This window comes from Lissotriton vulgaris, chromosome 6, assembly GCF_964263255.1.
Source record: "Lissotriton vulgaris chromosome 6, aLisVul1.2, whole genome shotgun sequence".
Lineage (NCBI taxonomy): Eukaryota > Metazoa > Chordata > Amphibia > Caudata > Salamandridae > Lissotriton > Lissotriton vulgaris.
Genome location: NC_141694.1, coordinates 180,871,149 through 180,892,647, shown reverse-complemented (window position 1 = coordinate 180,892,647; position 21,499 = coordinate 180,871,149). Strand labels below are relative to the sequence as shown.

General features: G+C 46.4%; 1 protein-coding gene across 1 annotated transcript in view; it reads left to right on the top strand.

Moving 5' to 3' along the window:
• The window catches only part of LOC147706984 (cytochrome P450 2K1-like), a 233,287-nt gene that overhangs the window by 102,358 nt on the left and 109,430 nt on the right, over window positions 1-21,499 (top strand). Inside the window, exon 4 of the mRNA XM_086926216.1 lies at window positions 585-745. Within this exon, the coding sequence (XP_086782342.1) occupies window positions 585-745 (161 nt within the window). The remainder of the gene's footprint in view (window positions 1-584; window positions 746-21,499) is intronic.

Here is a 21,499-nt window from a genome sequence, read left to right as displayed (position 1 = left end):
CCTGCTACTCAACAAAACATCTTCCCTACGTCAGCCTTCTGTTTTTGTTTCAGGTGAGACAGCAACCAATACTTCACTATATCTTTACTCTTCATTGCATTGCCAACCCTCCATTGCTGTACTTTGACAGTTGATTCAATTATTTCAGAGTTGCGTCGCAATATATACTTCTATAAAGTGTTCTTTAAACAGCTTGTATCATGTACTGCCTAATAATATTTAAATTATCATTTACTAGTCTTGTTCGTACTTGTAATTTGAAAGCTTTGTGTGGTCTTATTTTTGCCTAGAAAATATACTGTTTAATTCGTTGAGGTAATTATTTTTTTCTGCACTATTCTGTTTGGATTCCATATTACTAGGAGTATTTTGTTTTCATTATTTCACCAATTATTTACTCATTGAAGCTTAAGTGTTGGGCTACAGTACCTACTTCTCTTTCCTCATTCAGTACTGTATAGATGAATGCACTTGAAAGCCCATCTAGAAATACTCCGTTATTTGGTTGTTTACTTCAGTGATGCTAAAACTGTTGAAATATAAAACCCATAACTTACAATTTCTTTTCTAACTATACTTTTCAGGAAAACCTTTTAACAACACAACGATCATGAATGCTGCTGTTGCCAACATTATTGTATCGATAGTACTTGGACACCGCTATGATTACGAAGACAAAACTTTCCTGAGGCTCCTAAGTTTAATTGCTGAAAACTTCAGGGCTTCGGCTAGTCCCATGGCTTCGGTAATTATCAATAATTATTTAATTTGGTCAAGCTAAAAGTAAAAATATATTTTGATTAGATTATTCTTTTTTGTCATATGTTATGTACTGTGTGTTGTAAACTTTACTTTGTATTTTTGCTACTTTTATATAGTTTCAATATTTTGAGGATTAGCTTATAAAGGCTTCTTATTTTGACCACTGTAGACTTGATGTAGGGATGGGATTTAAAAATAAATTTTGCGGATTTATTTTTCTATTTTATTTGGACTGCTTAGTAGATGCTGAGGCCCTCATTCGTAGGACTGTTTAATGTAATGAAAATGATTCCTAACTATCAGTATGAAAGTTTCAGTTCTAGTAAGGACACAGAGGCAAGGATTATGCTTTTCTCTCTTCACTTTTTATTACAGCTGCCATTTTGAAAAACATCTCAACAAGTGTAATTCCTTGGGAGTGGTCTCGAGAAACAACCAATCATACAACATTAGTAGTCCAATATAACATCCAATCAGGCTCTTCTTATATCTGTAAGAGTCATCACTTTCTGTTGAGGTCTCTCTTTCATTGCACGAGTCATGCCTTAAGTACTTCTTCACTGATCCTGCTTACCACCGTCTGATGCTGCAACCAGAGAAACAAGCATTTACAATGCAACGGTCTCGTCTTTGTTAAAGTTAGAGCTATTGGCATTGCTCATGACATTATTTTCATTTTTAAAACATATAAATAAATGGCATTGTCATTTACAAAGCCAATAGCTTAATCTCTCGCAAATGCGAGACCTATTGCATTTGCACCCACACACACACACAGAGCCACACACACCCACACACACACAGAGCCACACACACCCATCCACACACACAGAGCCACCCACACACACACAGACAGAGCCACACACACACACATACAGAGCACAACACACACAGAGCCCAACACACACACACAGCCACACACAGAGACACACACAGAGCCACACACACACTCAGAGCCACACACACACTCAGAGCCACATACACACACACAGAGACACATACACACACACAGAGACACCCACACACACCCACACACACACACACAGAGCCACACACACACACAGAGACACACACACACAGAGCCACACACACATAGAGCCAGCCTACACTAGCTGAGACCTAAAAATGTCATGGCAAAAACTATATTTGCAGTGGCCCTAGGTGTAGACCGTTATTCACTACCACAGTTCAGGGAAGGGAGGGACATCATGACCCTCTCGAGGCTTTGCCTCTCCAAGCCCCTCCCCCACTTTCATGGTCAGATTATCAACATTGGAAAGATGACAGGATGAGCAGACCAACTAAGAACTGAATCTGTGACCACGAATTGGAACCTAGATCCTGAGAATAGGTGTATTAGTACAGTGAGACATTATAAAGGATCCAGTCCTCGTTTTTAATAGAAAAAGGAATTAAAATTGATTGAATACAGCTATGAATCTAAATAATAATCATAAGGTAAAATGTACTTCAGAGGACATTTCAAGTTGGAACAACATATCAATGTCATCATCCTCACTTCCACCGGCTGACTTTTGAAAGCAGCATGCTCCAGGAACTGTAATGTGATCTCAAGGCTCAGAGGTACACAGGAGGGAGGTTACAGGCTGTTAGTCCAAACGTCAAATTTTAACAGAACACTGCAAAACTCCTTCAAAGTCCTCAGGGCCATGGCTGCGGCAAAAAAGCGATACAACTATTGTAAGGTATGAAACTGGCCCCAGTGAGCGAGACTTGTGTTATATCTGTTCATACTTATGGCTTTTGCACAACATGTTATTTGAACTTCTTTAAGATCATACAGACATCATTAACAAACAAATAATACACTTCAGGAGCGTTAATGGGGATTGAACGCTGCATTAAATGCTGACAATAAAGTATAAAGCCTGGGACTCCTGCAGAAGGATGCTGCTGAGAAGAGCAGATTCATGTATACGCAACTTGGTATAAGTACAGCAAAACCATAATTAAAGAGCTATTAAAGGAGAGAGAGTCTAGAAGCAACAGGACAGGTTCATGTCAAAAACGCCCTTCAGCTACCTCACTACAGAGGTGAGGGGACCTGGATTAATTTACATGCAAATAACAACACCAGGCAAAGGATAATCTACCCCAAAGAGATGTCGCTGCAGAATGTGCGCTTTCCAATCCCCCAACCCCCACAGCATTTCCTGCCTTGAAATTCAAATACCTGAGTACAGAGTCCAAGAGGGGAAAAAAAGGCATTTCTTTCTTTCAGCCGCACTCCCCGTCCCACAGCTATCCCCTTTCCAGACCATTCACCACTCGTGAAAAAACGGAGGCAAACCAAAACCAGCTAGGTAAACAAGCCAGGGAACCAAGGCCGGTCTGCACAACTACCAGGCGAAAAAAATGTTACGTTCAAATCAAGCCAAAACACCTACTGTGGGCACCATGGCTCTATCTCAGGCGGCGGATTACCTTCCTATTTTACAAATAAACGCTCCTCTCGGGCAGCTCCGGACAAGCCCCGGGCTGCATTCCTTCCTCTGCGAGTCTGTGACATTTCTCCCCTCTGCCCCCGCCACTTCTCGCGCGCTTTATCCCCTGCGCTCGCAGCCTAAGTCGCAGCTACAAGCACCAAGTCCGGGAAAGCGCATTGTTAGGAAATCAGAGGCTGCCTATTTAATTTGCACACGTGCAAGCAATGGAGCGTCAAACATTCGTGCAACTTGGTGTCAAGAATAAGATGCACATGTTTTTCTATTTCCCGTGAACATGCGCCTTGTGGCTGCATTGCCTCCACGTTACCCCGGCGTGTTCAGATCCCCCCCTCTCAGTCCACCATGAAAGCCACCTACCTTCCCAGAGAAGCGAAGGCACTGCGCGGCGGCCTCCTCAGCCTGCAGAAAACACTGAACGTTAAGCAGATGTGCATTAACGTGCCTGGCGCAAGGGTCCAAGGCGGAGGGAGGGAGGAAAACTGTGTAACTGGTGCGCTCTCCGCCGCCCTCAGAGGGAAGCTGCTGCTGGCCGTGCCTTGCCGTGCCGAGCTCTGGTGGGACTTTTAAATCTGCCAAACCCAAGCAAGCCAGAGAAAATGTAAACATGAGGGCGGAGACGGGCTGCAACCAGATTTAGTGAAATCTGAACTCCTGCGGCCTACTCAGTCTACGCAGGCAGAGACCTAAACAAGCCGTGAGCGTGCATGCCCCCGAACTTCCGGTTTCGGGATGTGCACGCTCACGGCTTCTCGTGAGGCTGGAGCGTGGCAGCAGGAGTGGCAGCAGGTGGCAGCAGAAGTCGGGAGTGGCGGCTGAGGCCACTGATGCGGTAAGTGGGGCTTGGTACGTGTGTGTGTGTGTGCGCGTGTGTGAGTGTGTTTGTGTGTGTGTCTGCGCGTGTGTGTGCGTGCCTTCGGCCAGCCTGCGTAAGCGCGTCCACAGACCCTGGTCGGCTCGTGCACCGCTCTATCTCCCTTGAGTGCAAACTCGGCGACAATAGGTCTCGCTGCCGAGACCTAAAAAGGGTCAGAGAGTTAAAGTATAATTTAAGGTAAAATCTCCTTCCTACTTCGTATGGTTTTGCATGCATGCCATTAGGAGCTAAGTGCTTCTCTTTGTGAGCGCATCCTGATCTTTTCGTAGTCTTTGTCCTCTGTGAGGAATAAGGCACTGAGCAAAGATCTGAAATGGCAGAGGCCAAGTCAGACAGGGCTGAACCAAGACCCCACATCACTGGCACAAGATAGTACATTGGTGATCCAATATCACTCAGTGCTGGCCTAAACCAGAGTAATGGCTCAAGATCAGACAAGGATGACTTTAAAACACAAAGTGCTGAGCCAAGAGCACACAATTCTTGCTAAAGACCACACAGCATAGGTTAAGATCACTTTAAGTGCAATGAGCTCATACATATTTTAGTGTATCTTAGCAGCAACCTGACTACTAATGACTATTCATGTGCTTTGCCGCATGTTCACAGGGAATCTGCACATATGGGAAAGTAGAAAGTACGAACAAGGACAATGCACTTGCAAAATGAATACTGAACAAATGGCAGAAGTTCCTTTGCATTATGTCCCACCGCTAGCCCGGCCCACAGCCCGCCCACTAGCCACACCCCTAGCTCAATTTGCTGAGTACCTGCACTTATTTTTTCCCATTTAAAGCACTGCACTACCTGCGCTGTCGTCCTTTTTGCAGCCTAGCGCTAATGCTGGCAACGTTGCACCATGGCGCAAGAGTGCCTGCGTTGCATGCAGGATTGTTTTTGTGAATGAAGGGGAACCTCCCAGCACAAAACAAATCCTTAGAATTCAGCACACATTAAAAGCGGAAGTAACATGGAGAAATAAAGCTATTTCTCCTCATTATGCCCTTCTGGGAAGGTGTATCTTTTTGGTGCATTACGTCAAAAACCATGGGAGCGGTGTGGGAACACCAACACAATGCCCATGGAACACCTGCCTTGCGCAGAGTAAGGCAATGTAGCGTTTTGCACAGCAATGCTTTACTCCAAATTTATGGAGCCACTCAGGGCCACGCAAAGTGGCCTTGCTTGGCTTTATGAATCTCACGTCAGGTTTGCATCACCCTTACTCCATGTTGTGTGGTGCAAGAGCAATGCAAAGTGGCTCGGAAATAGGCCCCCTACGGACCAAATTTATGAGCCCTTTAGCGTCGATCTTGCACCAAAGACTGTGGTGCAAGCGTGCCGAAACTTAAAAATGAGATTTAGGAAGCTACGCAAGGCCACCTTGTGTGGCCCTGAGTGACATTATAAATCTCGAGTAATGCAACACAGTGCAAATTTCTGTGTTGCATTACTCTGCGCCAGAGAGACATTTTCGTGGGTGTTGCATGTGTGTTCCCATGCAACATCCATAGATTTTGATGTATTCCCAGATTTACCAGAAGTGGTAGACCTGGTAATGCCCCAAAAACCTACACCTCCCCATGAGAGGCATAACGAGGTGAGATATGTTCTGCTCAGTATTTTTCTCGTTCTATATATGCTGCATTCTGCATTCTACAGCACTCATAGAAAGAGAGAGAAAAAAAGCCTAATGGAATTGTTTTTGTGCAGAAATGTGTGCCTTCTGCACAAAAACAATCCTCCTTACAACACAGGCACCCTCGCACCTTGGTGCAAGGGTGTCTGCATTGGCACTAAGCTGCCAGAAGGGCACCAGTGCAGCAGAAAAGGCATGAATGCATACTATTGACTTAAATACTCTCACACAATGCAGCGCACCAAGGTTACTTGCTGCGCTGCACTGGGTGACTTGGCCATTTATTATGGCCCTTAGTGTTCTTAGGGCATTGAGCCAGGTTGCTACCCTACCCCTTCGTGGCTGTTGAAGAGCAATTCTAGGTTCAAAAGTATGTCGACAAATGTTTCCGGGGTGTCCAACTTCAGTCCACAAGGGTCGAGAACCTGTCAGACAATTAGGAGGACGGTGAGTATGCAAATTACTCCCACACCGAATCTTTGTATGTAAATGTGTCACAAGTGGCGACCTTGAAAGTCTGTGAGGGTTTCTACGTGGAACCCACCCGCCCCCCACCTCCACACACACACACACTGTGCCCAATGGAGGGAAGGCGTTGTAATGAGAGGTTTAAGGAAGCTCCCGGGCGGCCGCTTAGCGGGAACATGGTGAGATTTCTCCTAGTGGATCCGGGGCTAGCGGACAGAGTCTGGGAAAGGCCGCCAATGTATAAGTAACTGCAAAAAATGTACAATTATATCGTTCATGTACGAATTTTTATAATCATAAATTACAAACCTGAATAATATTTCATTAACTGTAGTTGGTATCAATTTAAAACGCGAGTTTTTCTAAACGTGAATTGTAACAAACACGAACTTTAGTAGTTATAAAACAATATATTTTTTTTCAAAAGTGAATTTTCTCCAGCTTGAAATTATAGTAATCATTGTTTCGAAACCCGAATTTTAAGAACCACGAATTAGCACCTCAAATCTAATCAAACCCGGATTTTAGAACTAGGGAATTTTAAATCAGAATTTTAGCAAGCGTGAAATTCGAAACGAAAATAGTTAAGCTTACAGTGGTAATGCACATTGTTACTAAAATGAAAAACCGTGTTTCAACGGTGTCTCAACGGTGAACTCTAGAAAAGCTGTTTACGAGAATTACTTCTCTGAAACTCCCAGTATATTTCAAATATTCCTTTACCTATACGGAATATGTATAAAATAAGAGTACATTCTTTTTACCGGATAATTAGCCTGTGTCTGCCGTGAAAAGCCAAACATGAAATCAGTTTAGTAATCCCAGATGTGACATTGAACAAGCCGGGGATCTCCATTTTCAAATACAGATCAGACTCCAAGCATCCTGGTTTCAAATAAGGCAACAAACACTTCTCGCTCTCCACTCTCGTGTAATCAAAAACAAAAATTGTAAACAAATATCGTACCTCGTGGGGCTTTGAGTCAGCCCTCTTCATCCATTGGTCTGTCAAATGCATACACGTTTTGCTTCTATCAACCAAAGCGTAAAGAATGGGACAATGGTCAGCACACTCCAGCCATTGGCTCTCTTGCACTTTGAGTGACAGCTTTTATGCTACCCGATCACACGGTGACCTATTTCTCAAAAAGACATACACTCAGTGCCGGGCCCCTTGAGACAATACTATGTGTTGAAAACGTATTTCCGTTCAATTCTTTATTCTCATTTGTGTAGGCATGATTGTGTTTCAAACCTATGTCTCCAGGTTACAGTAATTCAAAGCTACTAGTGTTTGTGCAATAAAAATAATATTTCCATGAGTTGTTTATTAAAACTTAAAAGGGTATCATTATAAATGCGTGTAAAAATACACCTTTAAGCAACGAAGCACCTTTAAGTTGTGTTTTTTTTGTGTTGTTGCAGTTTTATGTAGCGGGAACTCGATTCGAATTTATTGGAGTATTTTGAGCACCAGTTACATTAGACAAGGTTACATTCATTTTTTTTTTTAGATACGGGGTGTGTTATATCCTGATCATCTCCTTCCCTGCTGCTCAGCCTGTGTGTGTGTGATGTCATTGGAATGTTCCTGTGTGCATGGTTTGAATGTGTGGTCAGTTTGATTGAGTGGGCTGAGCAGCTGGATGCTGCTCCCGGTGGGGCCTTCTCCCTTACTCCTTATTACCTTCCTTTTACCTATTTTAACTAATAAATACCAACTTAAGAATACCAACGTCTACTGGATCTACTTGCCTGATTAAGTATTTTTTATGAATGCAACAATGGCGACGAGCGAGAAAGAACTACGTGTGCAGAAACTACATTTGAAACATGGAACTACTGTCAAGAGAAGTAAAGATTTTAAAACAAGACAAGCAACGCTTTTGATGCCCCACCGGTGTCATGTCACATCTGACAGCCTACAGGAAACATCTATAAAGAGGTATGTTTCAAGCGTTGGACTTTGTGTAGCTTATTTGAATTTTATAATTACAGACTTATTTACAAGAGTGTCAAAATTTCAAGTTAGGACTGCTGTCAGAGTAAAACAGTGGAAAAATTATATATCTTTCGTGCTGCGATGTTCAGAGCCCAAGTTAAAATGACTATTTATTTTTCAAGGGCAAAGATATGAACCTTTCAGCAATTTAAAATGACCATTTATATTTCAAGGGAAAACATGTGAACCTTTCTGCAATGTGTCTGAAGCGACTGTTTTCATTTTATCTAAAACCTTGAAGATAAAATAAACAGATAACTGCCCTATTTCAAAGTGGATGGTAGCGACGCTTTTAAGGAAAGGAAGTTTATTTTTCAATTCATTGCCTGCAAGCTGCGACTTTTTTCCACTCTGAGGCTTCCGTTTTCATTAAATGTAAGAAGTTAATTGCAGCAGTGTTTACAGATAATTGTGTGCCAGCGCGCTCAATTTAACGGAGCATGTCATGTAAAACTCCGACCCTTTGAAGTAAAACTCTGACACTCACCGTCCTGTTGGGGATGGCGGTTGAGTTGTCAGTTGGTTTCCAGAGATCCTTGCCTTTCCCCTGCTTCACGCTGTGTGATGACGTCTTCAGAGTGTCCCGAGGAGTTGGCGAAGGGGAGCTCTCCTCGTGCTCTATTTCCGTGATGTCAGCCTATGACTCACCGCCTTTGTTAAAGCACATTTTCTCAGCCTATGAGTCATCGTCTTAGATCAAACACATCTTCACTGTGAGTCATCGGGCGAAGACATGACAGCGTGAAGGTTGCTGCGTGCCATCATCATTTTCCAAGAGTTTTCCGATGTAAAAGACATTTAATGCGCTAATGTAGTCCTGGATCGAGCCTTTCATTCCTACAGCGTTTCTGACATGAAGCTTTTCCTTTCTGGGTGTCTGCCTTCGTTTTCATCATCGTGTCACAGCGATTGGCACTCTAAGTTATTTTAAACCCTGCAAGTCCCTGAGATGTTTTCATTTATATTTCAAGAGACAAGGTACTGTTTTTCTATTCAGGTCTCGCAATTCACAACATCTGATATGACAACGGTGACTACTTTTATTATTTTAGTTTCTTATTTTCCATCAGTCACTACTTACATATATATTGATGTACATGTTGTGTTCTGTGTAATTTATGGAACTGCTGAAATTGATGAATTAATTTATTTATACTGTTTGCTTTTAAGGTCGATTTTAATTGTTAAGTTTACTATGCTGAGTTCTGGCAATGTTTGAATTTATTTATGGAAATGAACCACATTGTGCTCAATTAATTTGAGGAGTTCATTACGTTTTGATATTTGTTTAAGCTGATTTTTGATGAACCACTTATGTAATAGTGAGAGGAGTTCACACTTTATTGCGATTAGTTGTGCATAGTCTATATTTATTGCTGAACTTTGAGGAGTTCAATGTTGGTGTGTATTTTCTTGAACTGTGAGGAGTTCAATTTGTGTATTTTCTTAAACTTTGAGGAGTTCAATGCTAAGTGTGAATTTTGATGAACTTTGAGGAGTTCAATGGTAATGTGTATTTTGATGAACTTTGAGGAGTTCAATGCTAGTGTGTATTTTGAATTTGTTGCGGAGCCACATTAGTGCTCATGGTTTGAGGTGCTCCATTTGTTTATCAAATTATATGAGGATGAGTCCTCAGTTCTGTTTATTCTTGTTTTATTTTTTCTGAACCACGCAAGTGCTCTATTTAGTTAGAGGTGTTCAGTTTTACAGAGAGTCGTTAGGTAGCCATGTACCCCATGCATTAGGTGTTATGCGCTCTGTTCTTTATACTTTATTTAAGTGGTTTTGGACAGCGTGGTAACTCCTACGTCCTAAATTTGTTATTCTATTGGGACGCTATTTTGTTTAGTTTGATTCCCTAGTATTGCTTTTCGTGAAAGTCTGGCCAACTGGCATGATTGGTAATATTTTGGGTCTTTCTTTGAGATGGGGGATGGTTGTATGTGATTTCTCTCTCCGTTTGGTGCGAGAAGATATTATTCCTGGTTTTGTGCGAAAAGATATTTTTCCTCTCTATGTATCTTTCATGATGATATATTGCTATTTCATGATATTATTTACAGTTATTCATTTTCTATGTTGACTCTTCATTTCATGATATTATTTACAGTTATTCATTTCCTATGTTGACTGTTTATTTGAAATCCTGATTTTGTCATCATCAGGACTTACTGTATTTAGTTTCATCCTCTCTCTTTTGTTTTCATTGTTTTAAAAGAGGGAGATGTGTTATATCCTGATCATCTCCTTCCCTGCTGCTCAGCCTGTGTGTGTGTGATGTCATTGGAATGTTCCTGTGTGCATGGTTTGAATGTGTGGTCAGTTTGATTGAGTGGGCTGAGCAGCTGGATGCTGCTCCCGGTGGGGCCTTCTCCCTTACTCCTTATTACCTTCCTTTTACCTATTTTAACTAATAAATACCAACTTAAGAATACCAACGTCTACTGGATCTACTTGCCTGATTAAGTATTTTTTATGAATGCAACAGGGTGGTTTAAGTGATTTGCTCAGGATCACGTTCAGGTGACGCCAAGACTCGAACCAAGTTGTTCCCCAGCTTCAAAGTCTGCAGCTCTGGCCCCAACGGAACATCCTTCTATTAAGCTTATATACGTAGGTTATTTCGTTGTAACATTGAATGTGTTTTGCAAGCATATGGCTTGTACGGATTTATGTTTTATTTTTGTTTTCCATTTTTATTTTTTCAGCATGTGCTTGCAATTCCAAAATAATAATAATAATAATAACCATCACACCAGCAGACGAAGACCATTGTGTTTGCCAATGTTTGTTTTATTTGTAGATTTTCCGGAAGTCTCAGTGGAGCAAGTACGTGTGGAACAAAGACTGTCATTTTATGTGGTCAGTCACCCCCGCTCCAGTGCGAGAGTTTTTTTTTTTAATGATAGTCCTAGGGAGGTTGCCAGTGGATGAGGCTGTAACTAAACTTCAAGCCATAATAATATCCAATGCCTCCTGCTGGGTTTACACGTCACAGCGGGCCATGAAGACTGCCCGATATTTGTAAGGTGCTCTTCGTTGTGTTTTATTGGGTCGGACTCTGGGTGTGTCGTGCCCCCTGTGGAGCTGTGATACTGTGAAACGAAGCGTGGGCACACGTGGTTTTCAGGTTTGCGCGTGAAGGGAACAGGCGCCTTTGCTGTTGTTGTGGCTACTGTAGGCGCTAAACAGTCACACACGTTTACGCATGTTTGTGCTTAATGAGCAAAAGGTTCTCACTACTTTCGTGCCTGTACGCATTGGGCAGTATGTATCATGAAGAAGTGTGGAGAATAGACTGGAGCCAGGGTCTGTTTTATGATTTATTTTATATATTTCTTTGAAAATATTTTCTCCTAAGTTTACTTCTAGACACGTTTGATTTCGGTAGGAAGGAGATGTATTTTGGACTCAACTGTTTACATTACAAAAATGGTGCTAGCTCCTCGTGTACAACAATGTCTGAATATATTTCACATGCTTTTGACACAAAAAATAACTTGCCAATATTACCTAGCTTATTTCAAAGACCCCATTGAAAAACTACCGAATAACACAAACGAGAAGGTGTGTGTGCGAGCTCTGATTGAACAGCTCACTTGCTTCGACCTCTATCCTCTCGTCTCCCGATCGGGTTCAAATCTTGAACAATTTTGTTTTATCTCTGCAAGGTGAGCCGATGCGCAGATGCATAATAATAAACATAACTCTGCTGCATAACAACGTGGGACACGATGGGTGCTCCGTGAGTCGGGTGGTCTGAAGCAGAGTGGGGTTAAATCTGCCAAACCCAAGCAAGCCAGAGAAAATGTAAACATGAGGGCGGAGACGGGCTGCAACCAGATTCAGTGAAATCTGAACTCCCGCGGCCTACTCAGTCTACGCAGGCCGAGACCGTGCACACCCCCGAACTTCCGGTTTCGGGATGTGCACGCTCACGGCTTCTTGTGAGGCGGGAGCGTGGCAGCAGGAGTGGCGGCAGGTGGCAGCAGAAGTCGGGAGTGGTGGCTGAGGCCGCTGATGCGGTAAGTGGGGCTTGGTACATGTGTGTGTGTGCGCGCGCGTGTGTGTGTGTGTGAGTGTGTGTGTCTGCATGTGCGTGTGTCTGCTCGTGTGTGTGTGCGTGCCTTCAGTCGGCCGGCCTGCATAAGCGCGGTCACAGACTCTGGTCCGCTCGTGCACCGCTCTAGCTCCCTTGAGAGCGAACTCGGTGACAATAGGTCTACGAGACCTAAAAAGGAAATATAGAATGGATCTTTTCTTTATAAAAGGAAAACAAATACATCTTTCTTACAAGGATTAGAGCTAGCAGACTCATTAGGGATTACAGAATACCAACAGTATAAACATTTTGAAAGTGTTTTCTTACTGTCTAGGGAGGGATCCCTATCGGGAAGAATAATCCCTGCTTGCCGGGTGGGTTAATCCTCGCCTCTGTGTCCTTAATAGAATTGAAACTTTCCTACATGATAGTTGGGAAAAATTGTAATTCTATGTCGGGACCGAAGGCGAGGATTATGCTAGTTTAAAGTTTGCTCAAAACCAGCTGAGCTATATCCAGCGCCGGCTTGAAGTAAAACCTCTTCAAAATAGAGTCTGAGGACCAATCCGCTGCATTCATGATGTCGTCTAATCTCGCTCAAAGCAAAAAAGCTGTGGAAGCCATTGCTCCTCTAGCAGAGTGCGCCCCAAATGTGGTTGGCTATGTATTGCTCCGCCTTGTCACAGGGGACCAGGGGCCAGATGTAGGTAATACCAAATTACCGAATGGTGAATACCGAATTTTACTGATTCGGTATTTACTATTCGGTAATTGCTATGTAGGTAAACAATTCAGTAAAAATACGGAATCAAACCGATTCGGTATTTTTACTGAATTGTTTACATTGATTCCTATAGGCCTTGAAGCCCATAGGAATCAATGGGAAATAATGAATCGGTATTTACCGAATCGCTAAATACCGAATCCTGCAAGGGTGCAGGAGGTGTCACTTTGACACCCTTTAGCACCCCAAGTACAGGCTTGTGTGACATGTGACCCACATACATGCCCTAAGGGCTGTCTGTGTGCCACATGGCACAGGTGTACATGCACAGATGTGCATGTACACCTGAATTCGGTATTTTACCACCCAATCGTATTGGGTGGTAAAATACCGAATTCTGAAGGTCTGTAGCACTGTAAACAGCGCTACCTACATTTGGGATTTACAGAATCGGTAAAATTACCGATTCGGAATTTTACAGAATCTGTAAATTTACCGAATCAGTAAATTTACCGATTCTGTAAAATAAGGGCCCCTACATCTCAAAAACCAATTACCGGCTGTAACGGCCGAAATCGGCCATTACCGACCGGTAATTGGGGACCTACATCTGGCCCTAGTCCGCAGAGCGTGGGTGAAGAATTTGATCGGGGTCCAGCAAATCTGATCCTGCCGTGGCACTTCACTCGGTGGGGCAGGGGAGGGATGCCACAGTCTAGAGGAACCTGCTTCCTTGTCTGAGGGTAACTCATCATCTTGGTGGTGTAGGAGGGGTAATGCAGGAAGGTCCTGCAGTGTGTCCAGTGGGAGGTTCTTGAGGGGCCGGGGGTTCGGGACAAAGAAGGCCTGTGTTAGTCAGGCAAAAGCATCCAGATCAACTCCCTCCTCTCTAGGTAGCTTCGCTGGCTGTGAACACTCACCTGGAGGTACTGAGGGAGGCTCTGGCATGCCTGATGCTGCCTGGGGCGTTTTTGCGCATTCACATGCAATAAGCTGCATAAGGCAGTCCTTCATGGACCTCATAGCTTCATCTACCACCGGTAGATGGAGGCATACACTGCACTATAAAAATCATCATCCCAAGGCAGGAACCCCAAGGGATCCTCTTAATCTTCTCCTGAGTCTTCCATGTGTGAAAGTAATGGGTACTGAGGACCAGCCAGATGCTACTCCTGTGAAAGATAAAGAGGCAAGGACAAAACATGTTATCTTGTGGCTGCAAGCAGCGAAGAAAGAAGGAGCTCAACAGAAAGAAAGCACTCTTACAGATACAAGAGGAGCCTGATTGGATGTTATATTGGACTCCCAATGTTGTGTGATTGTTTTTTCTCGAGACCACTCCCACGGAATCATGGGACTGATGTATTTTAAAATGGCTGCTGTGGGGGCGTGACCAAGATGGCGGCAGAGAAGCACCATTTCTAAGAGGCTCCACTCACCGAGGGCGATCTATGGCATCTACAGGCTACAACGAGTCCTGGATCGGGACCACCTGAGTCCCTAAGCTGTGCAACTCACCGATAGTGCGGTGGACTGGTGAGCGGGCCCTGTCATCAGCAGCAATAGGCCGCGGTGTCCGAGGTGCGGCGGCATAAACTGAGTCAGCCAAGAAGCGCCCCGGGGGTCCCCGACTGAGGCGGACCTTGCTGTTTAGGGAGACTGGGAAGGCAGCGGAGGGCAGAGCAGTGTGATCGAAGGCCCCAGAGCATCCGCCGCCACATATTTAGAGAAGGAGGGCCCGTCCTGGGCCGGTGACAGGAGACCTCAAGGTGGCCATTTTGCGTGCGACCAGGAGCAGCGGTTGGGAGGCATCACCGTGGCCCCATCTGAGACTACGCCTGGGCCAGCAAGGGAGTCCCATTGGTCGTGAGGGTCCGGATTAAAACCATTGGCTGCGGTGTATGCTGCGCATTCAAGGCAGAAGGATGGCATCCGACAGTGAGACCTGTACTGGGTGGGTGCTCGGCCGGCTTTGTATGCATCCACACAGGCCCAGTGGCAGAAAGTGAGAAGGGGGAGGAACGGAGCCGCCTCTTCCATGTGGCTGGACTGTGCGAAGAGAGACGGAGGCCCGGCGTGAAGAGACCAGGGAAGGTCACAGGCCCGGATCAACAAGGGGGAGTCTTTGAGGCTGCTTCACTTCCACGGCCCAATTTCGTGAGAGGGCCTAGCCTGATCTGCATACGCTCCCCTCGAAGACAGCAATTTGGGGCTGCGCTAGAGCTAATCTGAGCTTAGTGATCTGGCCCCCCATCCATCACTCTGGTGCTGAGGGCCTCGGTTGGGCATAGATAGGAGCTAATGTCTACACCTTGGTGCCATTGATTGCGGGTGCGAAAATCCTGTGGCTTTCTTTGGAGGTGCCTGCATAGTGGGGGCAGTATCATGGGGCCCCTACACTTGAAGTGTGACTGATCGAGTAGGGGTGCTGCTGGGCCCTGGACGCGGTCGGCTCCCACTTTAACGGGACTCATAGACTCCCGACGTAGTTCGGCCCGACTTCTACGTGAGTGACAGCCGGCGGAGGCTCTACCCCTACTGCTGGTGTTACGGGCTCGAGACTGACTGGTGGTGGCTATGACCACCCCTCGAGCTAAGAGAGGCCCTATGAATAATGATCCCGCCATCAAAGACCTGCCCCAGAAAACGAGCGGGAAAAAGTAACGATCCAGGCAGGGACCCGGAGGCCAGTCATGCAGCGGATCCCTTCACAAAGGAGTTCAAGGAACAGCGCTTCAGTTCCCTTAGAGATGATTTTGCTAGCCTCCGTCAAGAAATGGCCTCTGATATCAAGCAGCTACGGACGGAGCACTGCGAAAATTGGGGATAGAGTGGACACCCTGGAACGCAAAGGAGACAGGCGAGCTTACGCTTCAGGCGAGGGAACTCATTGATCTACACGAAAGAAACAATGAGCTTTACCTCAAACTGGAAGACCTAGAAAATCGTATGAGGCACTCTAATATCCCCACTAAGGGTGTTCCACTTTTGGATAATGAAGGCAAATTGGAAGAGTGGGTCCTTTGTCTCTTTAGGCACATGGTCCCGGAGCTGTGAGATAAAGAAGTTGTGTTGAACCGCACACTCCATTCAGGGAGGCCAGCCTCGGGCCCCGGCCAACCACAGGACATCCTGACCTGCCTGCAATCCTTTAATCAGAAAGAACTCATCATGGCCGCCACGAGGGATCGCACAATGGTGGATTTTGAGGGCCTCCGAGTGGGTGTCTTCCAAGATCTTTCACCCCTTACCCTGCAGAGGCGCAGGGAGCTGCAGCCGGTCACTTCTCTCCTCCATGAGAAAGGAATCTGGTTTCGATGGGGGCACCCCTTCCGCCTGACTTTCGTATGGAACAACAAGATGCATGGGGTACGGTCCGTGCAGGAGGCGAAGAGCATTCTGGGTAACGCTCTGGTAGTGCCGGAGGATTCAGAGGGAGTTACAAGAGCGCGGGCGACCAGGAGGTGGCAGAGATCGGGCAAGAGACGGGGCCATAGGAGTGGCACTCATGCGAAACCCCCAGAGATAGAACTTCAGCGGGAACGTAATGCCCTGATTAGCCAAGTGCAAGGCCAGGAGAGCCTGAGATGAGCCACGGAGATTGAGGCTGACGAAGGTTCCAGATGTTTGATGCCCAGGGTCCTTATGCTGACATGTCGGGTCTGGTGCCAGTAACTTGTAACATCGGTCGTGGTGGTGGAGCCCCACCATCTGGATGGTGACGACCGACTGCCGGACACATGGACCCCTGCACGAGAGTGCAGTATGTTCTGATGTGACATTGTCACTGTTGTTCCTTTGTTTTCCTGTTACTCCTCCTCTGTTTTCTTCCTTCTGCTTTTCATGGCTTTTTCTCTCCACCCATGTGAGATCTGCGGCTCCTTTATGGTCAGGTAGGGAGCGCCTTCGATTCTGGGGGTTGGTGGGAGTTGTGCTTGGGGTGGATGGGAGCCTCAGTTGAGGGAGATTCTGTCGGTCTTTGGGGTGCGTTGCTCTTGCACCTTCTGGGCACTCCTCCACCCCGGGTACACTAGATGCCTTGCTAAGCTTCTAGGTTCTATCTTACGGCACACACAGTGGGGTGACCCCTCCAGACCAGGTGACACTGCGCTGCACAGCGTGGGGGGATGGGGTGTTTGGATGGGAGTTTGGGGGTGCCGCGAGGGGTGGGGGAGCGGGTATTCAGTCATCCCTGGTTTCTCTCTGTTGATGGCGAGGCTGGTGATCAATGGTTCTTCCTCATACTTATACATGACACGTCTTAAAGTAGTTATCTTGAACTTCAATGTTCTGGGCCTTAATTCACAGGCGAAGAGACGAGCCCTTCTTAACTTGTTGAGAGACGCAAAGTGTGGTATTTGCCTTTTACAGGAGAATCACCTTATGCGAGCTGATTGGCAGAGACTTCAATCTAGATGGTTTGACCGACAATACTTCTCCTCGGGTCCCGGGAAGAAGGCTAAGGTGGCGAGTCTCCTGGCTACACATTTCCAGGGGACTGTGATCGGGACTTTTGCAGAAGTCGCAGGACGCCTTCTTTCTATGCGGGTGTTAATTGGGGGCTGGGTGCACACAATAGCATTGGTCTACAGTCCTAATGAGCATCAGAAGGTTTTCCTTCGTGATACCCTGAATTTATTCATGAAAATCCCCGGATGAGGACTTAGTGATCGGGGGGGGGGGGCTTTAACATAGACCAGCCGCGGACCTGAACAGGTCGATGCTCAGGATGAGGCATACGGGCTCACTCTCGGCCACGACACTTCAGCGGCTGAGAGAAGCTGGTCTTACGGATGCTTGGCGCCTTCACTTCTCCTCCACACAGGACTATATAGTTTCTTTTCCGCGGCACATCAAAATTACGCCCACTTAGACCTCTCATGGACTTTGCCCAGGGTCACGGCTGTACCAATGACGTTTCTATTGGGGTAGAGGCCGTCTCGGACCATTTCCCGATAGTTTTAATGCTGGCTCTCCCAGGCAGCTCCCCAGGACGTCATTCCTGGCGTCTAAATCGCACACTACTTACCTATGACCCAATGTCACCGAATTGCAGGACGCCATTAAAACATATTTGGAACTGAATGACGTTGGTGCGGTTGAGGTGGGCATGCTATGGGATGCCTTGAAGGCAGTCATCCGCGGGCGCTGTATAGCTATTGCGGCGAGTCGTAACAAGGACGTAGGGTGAAGAAGGGGAGCTAGAGGCTCAGATTCGGGAATTGGAGGGGGTTCACCGCCGTAATGGGGCAGTTCAGTAACGGGGACTCCTTACGCAAGCGAGGATTTAATTACAGGCCTTAAACATGAACCCCCTGAAATATGCTTTGCTGCTCACAAAACAACGTTATTACGAAGCGGGGAACAAAGCCAGGAGACTCTTGGAGCATGCCCTTCGAGCTTAAACGGCGGCGCATCGGGTTGCAGGACTTACAAACTCCCGGGGCGAAATCTTGCGAACGGACCAGGACATTGCGTCGATTTCAAGGCCTTCTATAAGGTATTATATTCAGCCGAAAGTCTGGACCCCATTGCAGCTGAAGAGTACACACGGGCGGCACCAGTGATCCCACTGCTGGACTCCATTGCATCCAATTTGGAGGCAGACATCAGCTCGGAAGTCCTACGGGCTATTCAGGGACTTCCACTGTCAAGGCCCCTGGCGAGGATGGCTTCCCGGTGGACCTTTATAAAAGTCCAACCGGACTGGCACGACTTTTCAACGCCTTCAGCACCATGGGGAGACTTGCCCCCTCAATGACCATGGCTGAAGTTGTGATCCTACCCAAACCCGGGAAGTACTCCCTGGAGTGCGCTTCATACCGTCCCATCTCCCTGCTTAATGTGGACCTAAAATTGTTTACTACCATCTTGGCGGCTCGACTCGCCCCATATGCAAGGTATGGTGGACCCGGACCAGTCGGGGTTTATTCCGGACCGCAACTATGGGGATGGGACTCGATGGCTGTGCCACTTGTTAGAGAAGATGCAACGCACCTAACTCCCGGCGATGCCAACACCCTGGCGATGCTTTTGATGGTGGATGCCGAGATGGCATTTGACTGGGTCCACTGGCCCTATCTACATCAGGTCCTATGCCGATTCGGCCAGCGGGAGCGGTTCGGAAATAGGTGAACTGTGTTTATCAGGGGCCGAAGGCCCGGATTAGAGTCAATGGAGTGGTCTCCCAGCCCTTCCTGATCAGGGGTGGCACAAGACTAGGGTGTCTGCTATCCCCTCTCCTCTTCGCACTCTAAATGGAGCAGTTTGCTGAATGAGTTAGCCAGCTTCCTAGGTCACCGGGATTCGGAGCACAGGATCTCGCTGTACACGGACAACATGCTTGTTATCCTGCCCAATCCGCGGTCATCTCCCCCCCCCCCTTTTCTGACGGAGGTAGCTGCCTTCAGCGCTGTGTCAAGGTTCAAAATTAATTTGCAGAAATATCAAGCGTTGTGTCTCGCACTCCCGGCGGCAGACCCCCTCCAACTGTCACAACTCTTTCCATTCTCCTGGGCAGTCAGTGACATTACGTATCTGGGGCTTCCGATCTTCTCGACCATTGCGAAGATGGCGCAGGTGAATTACTTGGAAGCGCTAGCTAAAGCCTGCATTGATCTGAGCAACTAGAAGAGGCTTGCTCTTTCATGCCTGGGCAAAATAGTGGCCGTTAAAATGACAATCTTACCGTGTATGCTATACATTATGCAGACGCTTCCCTTGTGTCCACCATCCACGGTATTGATCCAAATGCAACAACTAATTGATGGATTCATTTGGGGTGGGAAGAAGACATTAATGGCTCAACACCTTATGTACCTGCAGCAGGAGGACGGAGGTCTGGGGGTCCCTCATCTGGCCGGTACTATGAAGCGGCGCAGTTGCGCTGGATGGTGGAATGGTACCAACTGGAGTCCAGAAAGCACTGGTGCTTTATGGATCGGGCGTAGCGGGGCTTCACATCTGGAAAGTTCCTTGGCTCCCGTGGCAACACCGTCCTCCGTGTGCGTACCTCTCGCTGGTCCTGCATGCTACCATGACAGTATGGGATAAAGTACAGGAGAGATGTCAGCTCTCTACGACTATCTCACCCTTGACCCCCTTCATTGGGAACCCGGACTTCCCCCCGGCTCTCACTCGGTCTGCTTACTTAAAATGACTGCAGGCCAACTGTAAATGTATTGGTGATCTTTTTGATCTACAAGGCATTATGGACTTTCCCCAGCTGGTAGCCCACTATGGGATTCCCAAGGAGGCATATTGGCAGTACCTGGCACTGCACCACTGGGTCACGCAACCTCAGATTCGCCTCAGAACTTCCTCTCGCCTGTCTCCGTTGCCTTCCAGGGTGCAACCTCAGATTCGCATGCAGGCCGTCTCCTTACGAAATTTAAGATCTGGTTCATTACTCGCACCTACAAAATTCCGTCCCTTGTCAGAAATCTATACCTTTCTCAACAAGGTTAGGAACCACTCGAAATCTACCAATGTTACGTAGGTGCGAATCGGAGCTGGATAGAGAATTCTCCCCTAAAGAATGGTCAGACATTGTACACAGAGCACGAGCCTCCTCATGCAGCACATCAGGGAAGGAGATGCTCCCTAAAATTTTGCACTATTTGTTCTATACCCTGGCACGAGTTGCGAAGTGGAGGCTTGGCAGCAAAGACTGTTGCTGTTGCAACTGCAGTCAGGTGGGCACCATGACTCATATTCTCTGGCACTGCCCCAAGATACAGTCATTCTGGGATTCCATATTACCTCTAGTTGTTCGTATATATCAAATGGAACTTCCTAGAGTGCCCAGCTTTATTTTGTTGGGACTTCCATACTGTCTCTGCTCATGTAGAGGTAGGGCAATCACTTTAGCACTGGGGGCAGCCAAGCAAGTCCTCCTGGTAAAGTGGGGCACGAATATTATCCCAACCAAGCTAGATTGGTCACACAGACTGTGGGAGGTGGTCGGAATGGAATGCATTACTGCTGGGATTCACCACACTGTGGAGTACCTCTTCTCCGAATTTGCTGAGCTTACATGTCCCCGATATCTTAGGGTCCTGCGGTTTCCCACATCTCTCCTTGCTGCCCCTCCCTCTTCCTCGAAGGGACCTTGGGCCTGACCCCCTACCAGACCTTAGCATGCGCAGTGGGTGGATTTCTGTGTCTCCATTTCTCAACTGATCTCGCGCTAATCTTTGCTTCACTCTCCTCTTCTTAGACTCTTCCTCTGTCTCTCTCCTTTACTTATTTCTGTGTTGGCTTTAATCAAATTTGAAGCAATGTTCCCTGCCAGCCAGAGGTTGTAGGTGGGCGTAGTGTTATCATTTCCAGCAAAATTCAATAAAACAATTTAAACCATAAAATGGCTGCTGTAATAAAAAGTGACGAGAGAAAAACATAATCCGTGCCTCAAATCCTGATGTAGAATTAAGTTTTTCACCCTCTGATATTTCACCAGTTAAAGGGTGGTAGAATTCCATAGCAGGAAATACCTACAAATGGAGAATTGCCAGATGA